Source organism: Cornus florida, unplaced genomic scaffold (genome assembly GCF_030987335.1).
Source record: "Cornus florida cultivar Cherokee Brave unplaced genomic scaffold, ASM3098733v1 CherokeeBrave_3.0.0_Hap2_Chr11, whole genome shotgun sequence".
NCBI classification, from domain to species: Eukaryota; Viridiplantae; Streptophyta; class Magnoliopsida; order Cornales; family Cornaceae; genus Cornus; species Cornus florida.
In genome coordinates this window covers 83,785,781-83,806,632 of record NW_026775581.1, presented here as the reverse complement: position 1 = coordinate 83,806,632, position 20,852 = coordinate 83,785,781, and the positions used below count along the sequence as shown (strand labels likewise).

The 20,852-nt window shown below is 35.6% G+C and overlaps 1 protein-coding gene across 2 annotated transcripts; it reads right to left on the bottom strand.

Moving 5' to 3' along the window:
* Positions 1–951: 951 nt before the first annotated feature.
* Positions 952–10,224, bottom strand: LOC132283716 (uncharacterized). 2 transcript variants are annotated; one of them, XM_059785721.1, is made up of 7 exons: positions 9,792–10,220; positions 9,552–9,651; positions 9,328–9,448; positions 9,029–9,150; positions 8,653–8,774; positions 2,813–2,972; positions 952–1,381 (listed from the first exon to the last, which is right to left on the bottom strand). In XM_059785721.1, exons 1-7 carry the CDS (start codon positions 9,982–9,984, stop codon positions 1,354–1,356), a joined length of 846 nt encoding a protein of 281 aa, XP_059641704.1. In that variant the 5' UTR covers positions 9,985–10,220; the 3' UTR covers positions 952–1,353. The 2 variants fall into 2 exon arrangements, with proteins under 2 accessions (XP_059641704.1, XP_059641705.1); XM_059785722.1 differs by lacking the exon at positions 2,813–2,972 and having other exon boundaries at positions 9,792–10,224.
* Between the last annotated feature and the right edge of the window lie 10,628 nt (positions 10,225–20,852).

The window sequence follows — 20,852 nt, the reverse complement described above, 5'->3', positions numbered from 1 at the left end:
ACCCAAGGGTTTTGTAATTTGGGGCGGATTTCAGATTTGCCCAACACGGTGATCCAAGCTCCACCCCAAATGAAAAGAGACTCAACATAGCATGTTAGACTCGTATGAACGCATTTATTGATTAATTTTCTACTTAAATAGCATTAAATAAGTATAGATGGCATCCACCGAAGCTTTTGATAAGGTTACTTTACTGTGACTTAGAGTTCACGAATTCAAAACAAGAAATATCCTACTAAGCCTGTGTGCATACCAGATTCCGCAGCGGTAGAAATCTCATACACTGAGCAAACCCACATAAACTCACATATGTATTGAAGATATAGTGTCTAATAATTAGAAAAATACTTAAATAACTAGTGTACCCCACTATTCATAACACGTTGTTGGAATAAATTAGTTAGTGTAGATTATGTATTTTGTTTTTTCATGTTCATTTGGGTCATAGATTCTGAGAGCATATGATATCTATTTACATGCTCTTGTGCCAACATATATAGGCACATTGCACATGCATGTGAATATAAGTAGATAGCTCTACATGTGAGTAAATTACGGCCACAAACACAACACAACACAACACAACACAGCAAGTCAAAGGACACAAAGATGCATGTGAAGGCATGAGCATGTTTGTCACAAGGTACATGTCGTAGGCAAGCATAAATGGTTAGTGTATGTCATGCATGTGCTGAAAGGGTTTTGAATGTGCCTTCTAATTATTGCCTGCTATGTAATACTATATCATTGAAATAAATACAAGTCACAACAATTTATCATTGAAAAACATCTAAAAATAGTAATCATTTTTTATGACTTTATCACAGTACTAAAGAATGCAGCCTACCACAGAAAGCAGTAAATAGTTTTTTTTTCAATTTTTGACAATCACCATGTTAGCTCTCCATGAACTGTTGATGTACATATTGAGCAGCATAGGCAACGAGCGTAAAAGCCGTTAATCATATATGTTTTTACAAAATATCATTAGTCAGTGATGAATAAGTTCAAGATCATATGGAATTCATCATAGCCTAGCTTCGCAAGGCCTCTATGATCAATTTTTAGTAGTCATAACTTGGAAATTGTACCTCCAACAAAGAAATTTTGCAATACAATCACCATGCTACACAAAATAGAGGTATTTGGGAAGCATCTAATCACAAACTTCCATTTCTTCACGGAATATTAGTTGAGAATTTGGAATACCGAAGGATAAAAAAAATGACCCCAAAAAATTAACCGATTAATTGCTAAAAGCAAGGTTACCAACTCATGTCCAGCGTAACAGAGAAATTTTTCGAGTCCACTTGCTGCAGCACTGGAAGTCATCCACTTTCTTGCCTGCTGTCTTCATGGACGCTCTTTAAATTCACCCAATCTGTGTTGAGAGTGTAATTAACACGTAAGAGCAAGAAGAGCCTCACTAAATCAGAAGATTTACATAATTAAGCAAAACGAGACAGAGAGAACAAATAAACAATCTCACTTATTTTCTGCACAAAGTTCAAATATTTTAAAATTTCAACAAGGAGAAAGCTATCATGAGGGCATTTTCACTCTAAGCACACCCTCACAGCCGTTAATTGAGAGAGGGATGTGCTTACACTGAGAGCACCCTCATGATACATTTGCTCATTCAACAATGAAGAAATTTCAGCGTTAATTTTGATTGTAGACAGCTGAAATTCATAAAAATTTATAAAGGTTTTCCTCAAGAGAGAGGTATCATCATATAGTTCCCATCTGCAGCCAATCTTGTTTTATATCTTTTGAGCCGGGATTTTATTTCAATGACGATATAAGAAACGTAAGTTAGTATAAAGTAATTTCTGAAAAATGTGTTAGTATAAAGTAAGCATCAAAACAAAAAAGAATTGCAATCATCATCGTACTTATAATTCTAAATACTGACCTATACACACCAACTATGCCATGTGGATAATCCAAGTTATTTAAAGTACTTGTGGCACATTAAGCTTGGACATGAGCCCCACAGCTACTATTGAATGGTAATCAAGAGGCATGTTCAACAAAGGAAAATAGTAAAGAAAAAGCATATCATTCACCATTTTCTAAATTGAAATGGGGCACAAGACCCAAGCAAAATAAAGCTAAAAGGAACAAACACAGCTCTACCAGTGGTAGCAGCATATGCTAGAATAAGCTGCAGCTGCTACAGTGTAGCACTATTGAATGGTAATCAAGAGGCATGTTCAACAAAGGAAAATAGTAAAGAAAAAGCATATCATTCACCATTTTCTAAATTGAAATGGGGGCACAAGACCCAAGCAAAATAAAGCTAAAAGGAACAAACACAGCTCTACCAGTGGTAGCAGCATATGCTAGAATAAGCTGCAGCTGCTACAGTGTAGCAGGTCTATCTACACTAGATTTATGTTGCCTATCTTTCAATTGGATTATGCTGCACTAGTTCTCCTCCAGCAGCTTTTTTCACTTCTAGTTCAAAATAAGTTTTCAAGCATTTATTGAATTTCTTTTTGTGTGGTTATTTCAATATGCAGAAACATCCACATCTGACATACCATATCACATTTACATTTCATGATTCCTAGGGGCATAAAAGAGGGAAAGATCGGACATTTTCATAATTTGGCTATGTCCCTACGTCCTAAGATTTAGGGCTATGACACTCAAACCAATGTCCATTAACTGACATTGCCGAAACAGGCCCATTTGAATCCTCTGAAACGCAACATGGACTACTCAAGACATATAATAATCTCATTTCCAGGGACATCCAAAAAAACCCCTAAATCACTGGCTTCACTAAACTGCAAAAAAAGAGTACCTTAGAGTTCTAATATTTCTGAACATGAGCATGTGAGTGAGCAGCAAAGGAACCATCACTAAACATAAGTGCTCCAATGAGTGTCCACTGATAATGTAATGATTTACATTGTAAATTTTCCTATCAACCGCAGCTTCAAATTTTGCAAGAAGGTAAGCCCCTGTCCCAGGTGAATTTCAGATAGTCAAATAACATCCTCCCGGAAATTAAATTTCCAGAAATGTGCAACTATGGCAATTATGCACCATATTGAAAAAACTAGCAGGTAGAATCACATAATTTTATCAAAACAAAAGCAAGAACAACAAAAGATAAAGAAAAAAGGAATGCAATTGTCTGCCAGTCCGCATCACATTACAGATATCATTTCAACAAAATATTTAGAATTCATCTGAATACATTATTTACTTTATGTACTTCTCACATGTAATGGACAATTAAGCATATTAATCATTAGCCCATAATCTAAAAAGTCAAAGGTTAACTCAGGATCGCATTCCTCCTCTAAATTGGTCCAGCACTGACAGTTTAAGTTCTTGGAAGACATAATTTGCTGATATAAAAATGTGCAGAAATACACTATCAACGCAGAGGAAACTCGTAAAGTCAAATGGTCTGAATATCTCATAAGCATTTTAGATAACCTTGTATATATAAATTAGAATTAGATGTGCAAGTAGAAAATCCACAACTCAGTGCCGCACAAGTATTGCTGCAGTTATTCTTCATTTATTCAAAAACTGAGCAAACATAAAAGTTTCATTTATATTCCGAAGTAAAAATGGCAATGACAACACATTTTGATATTGCAAAAAGACCATTGTCACATAATGCAGAGACTTGACTCTTGAGCAATAATGCTCCCCGGTTAGCAATAAACAAAATATTAGATAACCCTTTGTCCACAATACATAAGCTGTTAGGAAATTGCAACATGATGTATACTATCAATATCAAGCCATTCATCATTCAGCTCATTAATGACTTGATTTTCACTCTTGGGAAAGGAAGGAAAGTTTTAGCTGATATCCTTATCTCTAACATATGCTAAACCGCGCGCGCCGGGGGGGGGGGGGGGGGGGGGGGGGGCCACATTCAGTCCATAAAAAGTAGGGCACTGACACTGCTATATATAAACATAAATTTTTATTTGTATACATTTATTAAATTAGACAATTATAGAACATTAATTAATATTAAAATTCTATATTAGGAGTTGCATAATCGAGGAAATGAAGCTATGCAAATATCGTAAAAATTACTGTATTACATATGCCTCTACTCTCCTACTTTGTCATCACAATTATTTTTTATCCCATATGAAAATTTCCAAATAAAAGGTTGGACATTTTGAGGTGTATGATATTGCTATAAGGATTGTGGGACGTAGTTACTTTTAGATGTGTCTGTGGTACATATACATGTTGGAGAGTGCCTGGGGCGTGTCGGCCAAGTGTCCAAGAAGATGTGGAAGACTCTAATTGCACCACAAGCCTTCTACTGGATGTTTGGCTTCACAGCCACCTCTATGTTTGAAAATGTATGCCTAGAAGTATTAAAGTGCACTTTTTATCTTTTCCCTAGCATGATAGCCCCAGTGCACATGGCGGTCTCCAATGAGGAAGACGGGAGGTGAGCATTGGCAAACAGATCAGACTTCCATGTCAGCAAGAGAAATGCCTCATTTGCCCTCAAATTATAAATAAGATACACCCCATCATATTGAGGACATCCAAAAACCAAGGAACAAGGATCCTTTGAACCCAGGAGGCTCTGAAGTCTGAACCTCCAAATTTAAGGTGCTACACAATTGCCACTTTCTTCTCTCTTGAGTTAGCCTTGATCTTACCCTAACTATTGCAATATCAGTCTTAGACATTGAACAGTTCATAACTCCTAAGCTTGTTTCACTCTCCTGATAGCACAACCATTATTCCAATAAGAGCTCGGCTCTACCACCACTAGGCATTACCTAACATACACCAAAAAGAGACAAGACCATGCTCCAGAATTCCTAGCTACCATGCATGCATCGACATATGATTAACTTTTCTCTTACTATGTGTTGAAGGATATATATATTTAAGTTATACCCTCTCTAACGGTTTAAGCTTTTGGAGTTAACATGGTATTAGAGCCAAAAGTCTCATGTTCAAGCCTCACCGTCACCATGATAATTAAAATTGAAACACGTGTTAGGACCAAACAACGACCACACGTGAGGGGGCGTGTTGAAGGACTAGGAACCACGGACACGCCAAAATGGGCGAAGAATCCGTGTCCGACACGTGTCAGACACAGACACGCGTCGAGACATGTCCCGACACGTGTTGAACACACCAACAAACGTGTCTGGAATTTTTTATTTTTTATTTTTATTTTCGGACATTGCACGGACACTCCGCGGACATGCCAGGGGGGTGTGTCCGACACGCGTGTCTGGAATATTTTCTTTTTTTTTTTTTTTGATAAGTAAATTTTTTTTTTTTCGAATGCTGATATGTTCTGTTTTTTGTCTTGTACTACCCTTTTGGTATTGTAAATGGTAAAAGTTCTAGGTCAAATGATGGATGGGAATAGATGACAGTAGACTTGTTTTTGTATCTTTTTTGGGGACAAGCCTTTAGGTTTTTGTTAATGTTAAGTGCTAAGAGTAAAGTCCTGATTGTTAAATAGTCATGAATGTTAATAGTCATTTCTGTCTATGTTTTTGTATTTGGAGTAAAGTTGCAATGATGAGTAAATGATACTAATTATTATTCTAATGTCTTGTTTTTTATTTGATTTTATAACTCTGCAACATTGTTCTTTTATAGTTTATTAGTTATGATTTGTATTTTTTTTTCATTGTGAGGTTGATGAAAAATAGTAACACTCAGTAATTTTTAAAGTACTACATCATATATATATATATATATATATATATATACTGCCCTCGCCGTGTCCGTGTCCTAATATTTTTTAATTTGCCGTGTCGCCGTATCCGTGTCGTGTCGTATCCGTGTCCGTGCTTCTTAGTTGAAGGGTTTATATATGTAAGTTACACCCTCTCTAACATCTTAAGCTTTTGGAGTAGATGGTTGTTAACACTATGCACATGCAATACTAATTAGACATTAAGTTCAGATTACAAATAATCAGAATCGCATCCAACATCACTACATACCTAAAAAGGAACTTTCACGCACTAGATATCTTTCCAAAGGAACCTAAAAGCCCTGCATTTCCTGTTTGTCTCTGCCGTCCACCACAAGAAATTTTCCCTGTTTCTCCCCAGAAAAGTGGAATAGAGCATCTCCAACAAACTATCCATAAACTCCATTTCTCAATCCTGAAATGCTCTAATAAGGCGGGTTCTAACACAACCCATTCTTCTAGAGACGGTTACAGCACACAATAGAAGCCTTATTGATGAAAGTAATCCTATACAAGTCTGAAGAGTCACACAAAAAAGGCACATCATTGCCACTACACATCATGCCAGAATCTCACATGCGAACCACCTCCCACTACAAATTCAACAGGCTGGAAAACTACCAATATCCCTGTCCCATTCCTAATCCATATCCTATCTCCATATGGACTTCGGACTTCGGACTTCTATTATAGTCTGACCACCCTATCTTCCCTATTTTATCTTCGACCAACCTCCATAAGCTGCACACCTCCATCACATACCTTCACAAGCACTTTCCAAACGACACAATTAAATTGCCTAAAATCTCTGATGCTCAAGACACAAATCCTCACTGGCAAGCAAACAACTCCTAGTCATTCAAGAAGTATTTAAAATCCTTGATAACACGGTTAACACCCCATAGAAAGCCACTCTGCAATTTCTCGAGCTTCATGATCGCCTAGGATGGAATGGTAAAAAATAGCTAAAAGAAATATATTACATAATTCGAAAGGGTCATTTTGATAAGAGAAAGTGTTCTTCCTTATAATATGCATTATCTTATCCACCTCACTGACCACCTCTAAAATCTGTCACAGAGTCCCATGCTACCTTAACTATGAAAGATGAATCCAACAGAATACAGAAATAAGACATTGGAAGGGAACCCACATCTCAATCTAGATTTACTGGCAAGTCCTCTACTTTAACCACATCACCGATGTGAATCAACTTACTGTCTCCAGATTTCACATTTGAGCCCGGGCGTGGGCAAAAAGTTTGTTAGTACATACCTGACCAAAAAAAAAAGTCCAGATTTCACTTAAAGTGTCCTGAAAATTAAGAGCAAAACAAATGCGCTCATGCTCAATCTCAACTATTAATAAAAAATTGCCAGCTTCCATCACCTATACAAGCATTATAATGTTTGTAAATTAGACACGTTGCTATTTCAGAAGAAAATATTAACTTTCTTGATGTAAAATCCTGCCACCTAAAAAAAAATTAAAGTTTGGTTCCACATAAGACTACTGGACCTTCAAACTAGTTTGGTTCGCATTCAAATTGGTACCTTAACAACATGCAAGGCTTATCTAGTTACTTGTGCACAAGCTGGCTGGGGCAAGGCATATGTTGCATTTGAGCCACCCAACTACCCAAGTCCAAAACTGAGCCATAAACAATCAAAACTCAGCATGTTGATCAGCTCATGGTCCCATGCAAGATAGTCTTTAATTTCATAGCAACAACCATACACCCGAAGATCCCATTTTCTCACCAGTAAGATAACTATTAAAACAATAGACATCTTCAATCTATAAGCAATGACTCCACCCACCGTATCTTGTATGTTCCTACTAGAATTGTGAGCAGAAAATCGTTCAAAATTTCCTTCTATTTCCAATGTAAGGGCAATAAAAGGATTCTTGAGGCCCCACTAAGTGAATATACATTCCTATCTGTTTAAAATCAATCATAGCTCCTCAGAACTATGAGCCAATCAATATTCACTGCATACACTGCAAAAAATGCGACATGCGAGTGATTCCAGAGCGTGGAACCTCCATCGTGCTTTTTTTCAATACAGTGTTAAGCACACTTTTAAAACACAATTCCTGTTTTGGGGCCTACTTGCTATTAAGCTAGGAGCCTAATATTTCTATTGAAGGTCTGGAGCCTAGCCCACAGATGCTAATAGCAAAATGAGGGGGGAAAACGAAGAGGGGTTGGAATCTTGATTTCCCTATTCTATTCAACTATCATCATCATCATCGTTGCCTTACTCTCATTTGAGTAAGGTCACGAAAATAATTTTGGTCGGCCTCTTTGTCTCATACTGTCTATGCAAAATTGCTAACTGATCTACCTCCTCTTACCGGCACATCTATTTAACTGTATCATTCTAAAATACCTTATTTTTAAGAGAAGGAAAATGGAACAACACAATGAGGCAAAAAAGTACTCTTTGCTAAGTTATATCCATTCTCTTCAATATTAAAATGCAAGACTCCTTGGGGAGTACTTTGCTGCCAGATTCATACTTCACATCCCCGTGGCTGGTTTATTATTCTCCAATAACTTCTTGTTGTGTATAAAAACTTCTCTCTCTTTTTCTTTTTTTCCTAACCAAACGTATATTTTGATCATGTGCATGATAGGTCTCCAAAAAAGGAGTTCAATTTGACAAGGAACCTGACTGTGTACAAAAGAGAAGAATGTTTGTATTTCTATTAGATCTGGCATTATGAAGATTATGCATTTCCTTATTTCATTTATTGCTTCCACTTGAATAAAGTAGTTGTTGCTTTTTGATTCCTTTAACAGAAAAGAAAGGCTGTGGGAGTTTCTCAACAAGCAGAACCATGAGTTAGAACTAAAAAATACTAGTAACAATAAAAGCTAACGGATAAAGGAAGAAATGAACTACAGTTAAATTGCAAACCTGTCGCACAATGCCAATATCTTGAATGAGTATACTTAGGTGGGTACAAAAATGCCATACATGGGATGCCTATGCACGGAATCAACTGGAACATCATGCACCAGCGGAGATCATTAAAGTTTCTGCAACCAACTAACATAATGTATTCAACAGAAAACTAAATAAGATAATCTCCCAAACTTGAGAATTCAAATTGGAACAAGTATACAAAGGGGAAAACAACAAACAAGAAATGAAAAAATCAACACACAGTGTAAACATTTCTGGGTATTGATTTTTTGACGACCATGAACACTTGTGTTTTCAGGCTTTATTGAATTTTCGAGTTTAGAGTGATTACATACATATGTATAAACATCACCAACGACAAACTAACCTCTCACAGGCTATGCTGATCAAAGCAAGCAGAAGGAGTGCAAACAAGCAAGTGAATCCAATCCGCACCCCCACTCTCTCAAAAACTAAACTAGCAAATAGGCCAGAGAATGCAATCATCATCTGTGATCCATAATGTGATAAAATAAAAAAAATAAAAATAAAAATAAAAATAAAATGAAACAATAACAACAACATAAAAATGAAACAATAACAACAACATAGCAAAATTCCTGTCAAAACCAAAAGATTAATAACTAAGAGGACCATAAAAGACGGTGAAACAAGTGAATTGCTAACCGGCAATGTGTCCCACAGTACTCTACTGTCATCTGGCTTTAGATGATAATAAGCAGAGCCAAAAGCCATTGATGCTATTCCTGCGTAGAAAATGGCCCAACCCCATATCTCTCCTCTTAAACTACAATAAACCCAGTTCCAAAAACACATCAAAATTTCAAAATCAATATACAGAAATAACAAAAAACTGAAATTAACACTCAGGAGAGAGAACCAAGCATAACCTTATAACAAAGAAACTGTGTTGGAGACACAGAACAAAACCCAGAACACCAATAATCAAAAAAGGGAAGTTTGTGATCACATTCAGTGTATTAGGAACTCCTGTTACAAGAAATCCACAAGACAAAAGCACACACATTCATAAAATCAAGCAATACAGACTAATAATATGTGTGTATATTCAAGAGTGTGTGTGTGTGTGTGTGTGTAGACAGAGAGAGAAGGTATTAGTAGCAAGGTACCGAGGAAATTCCGCATATCAGAGAAGAGATGATGTTTGGGGGAGTGGGAGATTTTGGGGGTACCCAACATCAGAAGAAACCAAATCAGAAATGCTCCTCCCCATACACGAGTTCGCTTTCCTTTAGGAAGAAGATGATGAACAACCCACAACATCTCTCTCACTCTAAAATCTCTCTCTCCCTCTGTAACCATCCATTCTCCTTTGCTTTTTCTTTCCTTTTCCTGTGCTTTTTGATTGCTATTTGTTATCTCAATGTCGTTAATGGACAGCACAGTCCTCCCTTTTGATTTGTTCTATTATCCGGAGTAATTGAGTTCATCATTTGATTTTAAATATAAAATTTAAAATTTGGACATCATATTATTCTTCATTTTTCTTTTTTTCTTTTTTTAAGAAGGAAGTGTTAAAATACAAGCGGACGCCCAGTCTCCTCCTTATCAAACTCGGTAGTTGTCCCATCATTTACGCTTCTTTGGAATTTAATTTGGAAAAGAAATTGAATTGTAATTAAAATAATTTTTAATTTGTATGTTGGGAATAAATTAAAATTTGTAAATAAGAATTTTAAAAACATAAATAAATTCCATACCATTTTAGAAAAAGAGGAGACTTTAAAGTGGTTTGTAAAAATTCCATAATTTTTTCTGATTTCCTGACGTTACAATATTTTCTTTGGAAACCCTTCACATCTCCTTCCCTTTTAAAGTCGGTTACTTCTAAACAAGTGGAATTCCTTTTCAAATCAAATCCTATGGTACGCAAATTATCACCGGATAAACTTTAATTCGTCCTATTCGAATGCCCGTGTATCACTCACTAAGACCCATTAGGTACGTATTTTATTTTTAGTATTTTTATTTTTGTCTGATATTATAATTGTAAATAGTGAAAAAAATAAAAATATATATATTTTAATTTGTACAGTATCAAAGAGTCTCATTAAAATAATTTAAAATTAAAACATCAATTTAGTGTTTTTGCATTATAATAATTATTATATATGAAAAATTAATTTTAAACTAATTATTATATTTTTTAAATCTTACAATAAATGAATATTACTTTCGAAAATTATTCAAAAATACCTATCACATTTGTTTTATTTGGAGTTAAAACAAAAACGTAAAAAGGAAACGCATACTAAATAAGCCCTAATTAAATTATGACATATGAAATATTCACATTCTTACTAACATGACAATATATAATTGATTAATAACATCAATGATAATATTTTTATATTATCATTATGAGGAAGACTTTTTCAATTATTATTTGGTGTCAGTTTTGACACGGTATTTATTAAATTGACCATGGTGAAATTTCAAAGTAACTGAAGGGATGAGGGTGTACCAAAGAGGGTGAATAAACTTAACAATTGTTCAAATAAAGCTTTGTAAATTACCAAAACTATTTATACCCTAAAGTATCCAATAATTTCTACCAAACACTAAGTATATTTCTTTTGTTTTAAAATGAATAAAGAAGAAAACCGGGGCCCATTCTCCGTACCCTTTAGAGAGTACAACTATTCTCTTTACGCACCTAAAGCAAAAGTGTCCTTTAAATTTTTTTATTATTATTATCCTATTACTATTATTTATTTATTTTTGATCTAGGCCTTTTAATTTTTAACATATATATATATATACACAGTAATTGGTGTGTGATATATTCTCTTGTGTGTTTAAATTCACAATGGAATATCTACACAAAAACATTAAATAAAAAATAGAATAATAATATAAAAATATTGTATTTTTAATTTTAATAATTTTATATATATAACTCAATTCATGGTAGTATGGGTGTTGCATCTCCATGCTTTGTTAGAAATGACTTAAGAGAGATATTAGGGAAAGATATCTGAGGTCAAATGTTATTATGATCAATAAATACATATACTCTCGTAATTTGGATATGATTCAAATTTGTCCATTGAGAATTAACTTTTTTATTTATAATTTTATTTATTTATTTATTTATTTCATATTGGCAAGAAACTCACATAACCACTTTGTTCATATAAGAGAACTTGCAACTTTATACTTTATAAGGTGAAAAATTATCACTAAGGCTCCGTTTGTTTCGACTTAAAATATTTTTTTTGAAAATTATTTTTTTTGGCAAAGGTTTATATTATGGTTGAGGTCGAGTCCATCGGGTGGGATATGTAAAATAACGTGTCAAAAATTGATGGATAAATTATTTTTGTTAAATTTTAATAATTTTTTTCTTCGTAAATATTTTATAACGACCAAACACCAAAAAATAAAAATAAAAATATTTTCTGAAAAATATTTTACGTCCAAATAAACGAAGTCTAAATTATAACTCAAATAAAAAATAAAAATTATAATCTTGACACTCCCTCAGATTTGATCAAATAATACTCAAATATCTTTTAAAAATAAATATCACTTAGATCCAATTTTACTTTTCCTTCACTAACGTAGTAAAAAAAAGGTGCGAAAAGACAATTTTACTCTTTACTGTTTTTTATCTTAACTTTTTAATTCAACTTACTTTAAAATATCAAATAGCTAGAATGATTATTTTACCCCCTTAAATACACATACAATTATGAATCAATCTGACTGATGATGCAGAAAACACTAACCCATCAAAACGCTCTCGTTAAAATATCGAAGAGAAGTCATTTATTGGTTGAATACTTAATTTGAGTAATGGTAAGAGAATCGAAAAGGAATCACCGAATTAGTATTGAATTTGATCGAATTTGACGTGATTGGTCATTCTTATCACATGTTAAATAATTATTTTTGGAAACTATTTAAGTAAATGAGGTGGACAAAAATACGTCAGATTCTATACTTATTCGGGTCAATTTGTCGGCCTCCCTATCATTATTCACTTAAATTTCATCGTTTCAGGTCCATACAACACCCCCAAAAAAACCTAATCCTTAATTGTTGAAATCTCTAGCTATTTTTTCATGTTTCTTCATGCCCCCATTTATTACTCTCTTTTGATTTTTCATCTGAAGAAAATAACAGAGAAAACCAAACACACCAAATCGTGAGGCAGTGAAAGAGGGTTCCAGCGGCTGAAGAGGAGGCCGTAGTGGTGGTCACACCCAAACCCATCACCACCGCCGCCACATGCGCAAGAAACCCACCCATTAGATTTAATCAACCCATGCAAAATATGGGTTTGCAGATTAAAAACACCTTCATTCAGTGAATTATTCATCCACTGGAAATATAAGATAAAACTTTGTTTCCACACAAAATGATGATTCCAACCTACTACAACCACCAAATTTCATACCCAAGAAACCATAATGTCACGGGCTTAGAGTTTCAGCACCACTCTAGCTACTCCCGCACGGCACCAAGACGTTGCTTCTACTCTTGCAAGTGTTTGGTCAACCTAACTCCCGTGCACACCTTAACCAACACACTCCCCTCGTGCACTTACTAGTGTTGTAGTGGCCATCGCCCTCCCTCACTTGGCTTGCACACTCACACACACTAAGGCACTTAAGTTGGCAAGGAAAGAATACTTCTATTATTTCAAAGAATGCTTTGTAGCTAGCACTCAAACTCTTTACAAGGCTCTCAAGACTCACTCCAGGATTTGTTGGCTACAAAATGAAGTCCTACTCCTATTTGTAGGCATCCCCATCCCTAATGGATGGTTAGGATGCATTATAACTAACGGTGGAGATCAATTCTTTAGAATCTTCTCCCACCCTCTTCACACTTCCATACTTATCTATAAGTATCTACAACATTCTAAAACTCTCCATACTACTCTACACAATTCTAGAGAACTCTAGAATATACTACACATAACTAGAATCTTCCACACAACACTAGACAACTCCGGAAGACTCTAGAAACTCCACTTGCCATGCAGCGTCCTACTCAACGCTTGCGTGGCGTAACCTCCATAGGCGGGGCGTGACATTCTCCCCAACCTATTTCCGTGATGCCCTCGTCACGGTTTCTTTAGCTGACCCAGCTTATCGCAGGTCTTCAGCACTTGCGCATATGTCCTTGGCCCAAATGTACGTGCCCCCTTCGGGAGATATGAGGTCCTCACGAGCTCCATCGTGTTGACTGCCACCTCTGGACTCTCTTTCCTGCCCACGAGTGGCACCATGCATGCGGCCTTGCCTTCCTTGCCTCCAAGTATCACAACGCACCAAGGCATGGTAGTGGTGCGACATTGTTCTTATCCATGAACTCCAGCCCCAGCACCATGTCGTGGTCTTCCATCTCCGCAACCTGGAAGTCGGCCTTGCCCTTCCATCCTTGCATGCATAGCTCCACCTCCTTGCACACTCTACTCACGCGTGCCTCCTCATAGTTGACAGCTTTGATCCATCCCTCCGTCTTGCTCATCTCCAAGCCAAGTCGTTGCTCCTCCTCCGAGGTAATGAAGTTGTGTGTGGCACCCGTGTCCACCAACGCTTGCACAGCTTTGCCACCAACCAGCGCATCCACATAGCGCACCCCAGCTACCTTCTTTTCCTTGCCCTTCTTCTTTGTGTCATGCGCCATGCTACTCAGCATCTGCATAGCCCCCATGCACCTGTCTTCATTGCTGCTCGCATCCTCCACCTTGCCCTTGCCCTTATCTTTCACAAGGGCGTTCATGGTCTTCTTATTGGGGCAATGTCGCAATATGTGCGGCCCTTCGCACAAGTAGCACTTCGGCTCCCATTTGCCCTTGTCGCGGCGCTCCCCTTTGCCACTGGCCTTGGACCTTTCTCCATGGTCCTTGCCCTTGTCATAGCGCGGGCGTCTTTCCTCATCGCTGTACTCATCATCACCGGACTTGGGCGAGCCTCCTTTCTTGAAGCGCCAATCTCCCCCACCTTTACTGTGGTCCCTCCTGGGAGACGTGGCCCTCTTGTCATCGCACCTAAAGTCTTCAAAGCGCTCCAGTATAGCCATTGCGGATGCTAAGTCTCTAGGCTCCCTCCTTCTCAGCTCTGTGGCCACCCAAAACTGCAGCCCATCTATGAACAAGCACACGCGTTGCCGCTCCGGCATCTCTGGGATCTCCAGCATCAAGTTAGAGTACTCCTTCACATACTCCCTTATGCTGCCCTTCTACTTTAGGCGCTTTAGGTTGATCATGGCGAGGTCCTCAACGCACTCGGGGTAGAATTACCTCTTGAGCTACCTCTTGAACTCCTCCCATGTGTCAACCGCTCTTGCGCCTCTACCAGTGAAGCGTTGCCTCCACCATAGAGTGGCAGTGTCCGTGAAGTACATGGTACCTGTCTGCACCTTCTCTTCATCATCCTCTATCTCCATGCACTCAAAGTATCGCTCCATGTGCCAGAAGAAGTTATTAATCTAGCGCGCATTCCTTGCCCCATCATACTCCTTGGGCTCTGGTGCCTTTTCTTCTTTGGCTTCACCACAACCTCGCGCGCCTGGGAGAACTTCTTCTTGCACTCAGCAATCTCCATGCTCAAGTCATCTACCCGATCATGCAAGTCCCTTTTCCTTCTCTCGCGCCTTGTTGGCGATGCCATCAATCAGCTTGTAGAGCTCCGCCATCCTTCTCTCGAGCCTGTTAAACTTGGTCTCCGTGTAGACCAAGTGTGTGGCAAGCTTCTCCTTCAAGCTATGCTCCAAGACATGGACTTGGTGGTCTCCTCCGCTAGCCATGTCTACTCCAATAAAGCTCCCTTGACGAACCTGCTCTGATACCAACTGTCACGAGCTTAGAGTTTCAGCACCACTCTAACTACTCCCGTGCGGCACCAAGACGTTGTTTCTACTCTTGCAAGTGCTTAGTCAGCCTAACTCCCGTGCACACCTTAACCAACATACTCCCCCAGTGCGTTTACTAGTGTTGTAGTGGCCCTCGCCCTCTCCTCACTTGACTTGCACACTCACACACACTAAGGCACTAAAGTTGGCAAGGAAAGAACACTTCTATTATTTCAAAGAATGTTTTGTACAAGACTAGCACTCAAACTCTCTACAAGGCTCTCAAGACTCACTCCAGGACTTGTTAGCTACAAAATGAAGCTCTACTCCTAATTATAGGCATCCCCATCCCTAATGGATGGCTAGGATGCATTCTAACCAACGGTGGAGATCGATTCTCTAGAATCTTCTCCCACCTTTTTCACACTTTCATACTTATCTATAAATATCTACAACATTCTAGAACTATCCATACTACTCCACACAATTTTGGAGAACTCTATAATATACTACACATAACTAGAATCTTCCACACAACACTAGACAACTCCGAAAGATTCTAGAAACTCCACTTGCCATGCAGCGTCCTACTCAACGCCTGCGTGTCGCCTGTGTGGCGTAACCTCCATAGGCAGGGCGTGATAATAAGCTCCAAAATTAAATCCAAAATTGAAATTCCCAAATCAAATTTGTAACTACACAGATTGATAAATCAAAATAATGGATCTTGAATTTGGGTCTCACCAAAATTGTTTAATTCTCAATATATATATATATATATATATATATATATATATATATATATATATAATAAACCATAAACTCCAAGGATGAAAAGTTACCAAATGCGTGGTGAAGGTGTTGGCCTGTGTGATCTTGACCCGAGGATTATGAAGGTCTCTTATAATATGATACATTAACTTGTTTGAAAAAAAAAAAAAAGAGAGTATGTTATGGGTATTTTAGTCTTTTAAATAATTTTATAAGGTTAAAGTGGGATTTGACAAAGTCAAATGGTAACAATGTCTTTGAACATGAAAAAAGTGACCTGACACAATTGTAAAATAACTTTTGGGGTACGGACTAATCATTTGTAATGTGAGTGATAGTAATTTTCAAAAAATGTTTCAATATAATATTTGTCAAAACTTGAGGGGGTGTAAGTGAAATTAACTCAAAATAAAAATATAATAATTTTTTTTAATAGGATACTATGGGTTTTTAGCCTTTTATGTTAGGGTTTGTGTCTCAAATTCTATTTTTATTTTAGATTTATTTTATATGTTTTTTTTTTTTGGTAAGACAAGTCTTGGTGTTTAAGGAATTTCTTATAAAGCAAGTATTGGGTGTAAAAAATTGTAATATTTGTCGAATTGTGTGATTGACTCTAGTTACCTAGGGTATTATTAAGAGGTATGAGTTAAGAGACATGCAATCCGTGAAAGGCATCCTCGTGAGGGAGTTGTGTGAGATATAATATTGTATATTGGCAAATTTTGGTATCAAAACAAGTCCAATCAAGTTATAATTTTCAGGTTGATTTTCAATACTTGAGATCAGATGCGGAATCAAAGATACGGATAGTGTCTACACTTTGATACACTTCGGTTTGATTAGAACGACACATTAGAAAAGTAATAGTGTGTAAGGACACTTGTGAGTTTGAGGGCATATGCACTTTGTTTTTTCAGGTGTTTGTTTTCCAAAAGTGAACTACCTGTGCGGAACTGGTCACACTCAAACACAACCGATTATGCAATTGAGTTTTCAAATTTGTTTTAAAACTATAACTCACTAGCTAAGCGGAACCGGTCGCGTTTAAGCAGAATCAGTTGCGCTCTGTTGATACAAGATTAGTAACTGCTTTCCTGTTCCAACTTGGTTACTTTTTTTGCTTGATTTTTGCAAGACAATTTGTGCGTGAAATTAACTTGTGTTTCCAAGTATGATTAGGTATTCAAAAATCAATATAAACACTTATTCTCACCTAGGTTTTTTTTTACAACTTTTGCCTACAATTTTTAGCATACTTTGAGAGCTAAAATTAGTGAGAATTTTCTGAGTTTTTATCTTTCTTTGAGAGCATACACATTATACACACGAGTGACTTAGGGTGTTGTTTTTATTCTGATCGGAGGTCGAGTTGTTGAAGAATTAAACGATATCGTTCAGAGAAAGCAAATTTTTATCTTTCTACATCGAAATCAGATTTCAAAGACGATCACACTTTGAAGGAGTCAAAACATTCGTGGAGTTTTGTTGATCTACCAACAATCCTTTTACAAAAGTCAAGGGAGACTGCTTTTCCTGGTCCAACTTGGTTACTTTTTTGGCTCAATTTTTGCAAGACAATTTGTGCGCAAAATTAACTTGTGTTTCCAAGTATGATTAGGTATTCAAAAATCAATATAAACACTTCTTCTCACCTAGGTTTTTTTTTCACAACTTTTGCATACAATTTTTAGCATACTTTGAGAGTTAAAATTAGTGAGAATTTTCTGATTTTTATCTTTCTTTGAGAGCATACACATTATACACACGAGTGACTTAGGGTGTTGTTTGTATTCTGATCAGAGGTCGAGCTGTTGAAGAATTAAACAATACCATTCAGAGAAAGCAAATTTTTATCCTTTTACATCGAAATCATAATTCAAAGACAATCACAGTTTGAATGAGTCAAAGTATTCGTAGAGTTTTGTTGATCTACCAACAATCCTTTTACAAGAGTCAAGGGAATAAGTCTGAAGTCGAGAGTTATAAAACGGGGGAGTCGCAAAGCTAGATGCATTCAGCAAATTAGGTCTTGGTATAATGAAAGGGTGTGAGTCTGAGTCGAAGTCCATTGTAATTTGTTTTATACATAGTGGATCGTTTCGTTTGGAACAACATGAAAATCCTGGAGGTTTTTTCATTTGGGTCCTCACTAAAATTCGGTGTTTTCTAGCTCTACTTAGATATAATTTTGTTGTCTCTACCCTAGGAGCAAGAGTGTGTGTACATTTTTTTTTTTTTTTTTTTCTTTCAAAAGTTAAGTTTGTGTACATACTGTGTCTTTATCATTATAGTAAAATTCCCTCATAAATCTATCTTTGTGGCCTAACATTTTAGAAGCTACTGATTGGTGTAACAGTAAAATAATTAAGTTGAAGCGTGAGAACGTAAATTCAAGAGCATTTGTGTTGGATGACAAATTCAAATTTAAGGAGCCTTTTGTAACATTTTTTTTCACTCAAATTCGTAATGCTCTCGCTACCTAAGTCCACTCTGCCCATCGAAGTGCAAACAGCAACCCCTTCAACCTAAATATAGCCAAACATATATATACCACATAACACCAAAAATCTAGCCCTAGTTACTTAGGAAATATCTTCTAGGATGGCGAAGATTATAGCTATATATATTCCCGTTACTTTGTTATAAAAAAACATATGGTACCAACTAAATAGCAAAGATAAGGACACGAGTAGGATCCAAATATGAAGATAGAAACTCTTTAAAATACAAGTCACTTGTAAGGCAGAGAAATATAAAATAATAACAATTATATGCATTAATTTATATAAAATTAATAATTTTTGATATGAATGAAATCATTAATTTAGAACTTAAAGTTATATGTTTGTTGTTTTTTTTTCTAAAATTTAATCATACATTTATAATTAAACTATAATATATTTTAAAATTGCAATGGAATCACAATTTTTTTTAAAAATAATAATAATTACAAAACTATATTTGAAATGACACTATTAACATGGAGGCAATATTAACACTGCGATTGTGAGAAACTCCCCCTTTCTTCTATCATTTGAAATGACACTAGTGCTCCAACATTCCACTATGGGTACTTCTGTTATTTTGGAAAAGCTTAATTATGTTCTTGACTCTCTTGCTTTCCACTTTATGGTGGCTCGTTTTTCAATTGCCTTGCAAACAATCTTTGGACGCATGTTCGAGAAAGACCTTTTTTTGTAACCGTGATATCATTTCTCAATAAATACGTGCATGAGAAAGAAGACTTTTTCGTGTCCGAGATATCATGTTATCAATTTTATTAATTAATTATATCATGTTTGAAAAATATATTTATTTAATCTCATTTGATAATTTTTTATGTTTATAATTTATTATTTATATAAATAAATTTTGAAAAAAAATATGTTTGTTAATATTATTTATATTTATCGATTATATAAATTTATTTATATAATTATTATTCACACATGCTAATTTTATAACTTAAAAACGACTTTTATGATCATGTGTATATGTTTATGAATATTTTATTTATTTTTAACATGAACAAAACCGAGGGTTCATAATTAAACAAAACAAACATAATTTTCAATGACTTTAAATAACTAAGAAAGCCACATTCCACTTAAGATCAATAATTTTTTGACGAGCACCCCATTTGCTAAGGTTGTGAGCAACTTTGCTAAAAAATAATTGGACACTTCATAAATACTTTTATAATTTGTTTAAAATTGGTGTTGATTTTTTTAAAAACAGTTTAAGGTTAACAAACATTTTTTTTCTAATTATTGTTTTTAAAACAAGACAAAATCAGACAATATACGTGTTCATCAATAAACAAAAATTACACATAAACACTCTATCATGTTTATCATGTTTAAACTTAAATGATAATAAACAAAAACAATTAGCAAACAAGATCTTAATAAATCATATCACAAAGTTTCAACATTCAGTTAATTTATGATACCATCTTATCAAAATAACCAAAACATTAAAAATATTTATACGTCAAGAATATGAATAACTTATTCATTACGTCACGTCCCACTCAGAATTGTCCCAACTTATCCTTGTTTTAGGACATTCTCGAGAGCACACGGATAAAATCAAACCTTCTAATGTCATATAAAACCCATTTACGTTTCAAAGAGGTCAATAATTCATTCACGGTGGAGGTCAATTCAAACCAAACAGCAACACATTTAATTAAGATTAGTTACTAACCAACATTTTTAAACAAAAAGTTCATCTACCGTCATTATCCTCGAGCTAATAAAAGTGAAAAATGATATGTAATTCGAGAATGCAATTCATATTACCTAACGTTGTTATGACAATGTTATTCCCTAACAACGTTATTCTCATTCACATAAATGTAATTGAATGGGTGAATGTGCTCTCGAGTTAATAAAAGTGAAAAATGATATGTAGTTAAATGAATTTAGTTCGAGAATAAAATTCATACCACCTAACATTGTTATGATTATGTTATTCCCTAACAACGTTATTCTCGTTCACATATGACCGACTTTGAAACTCTTAGTCAAAAAAAATTAATTAGAAAATTAAAATGAAATAACAAAATTGATTAAAACATTTTCATG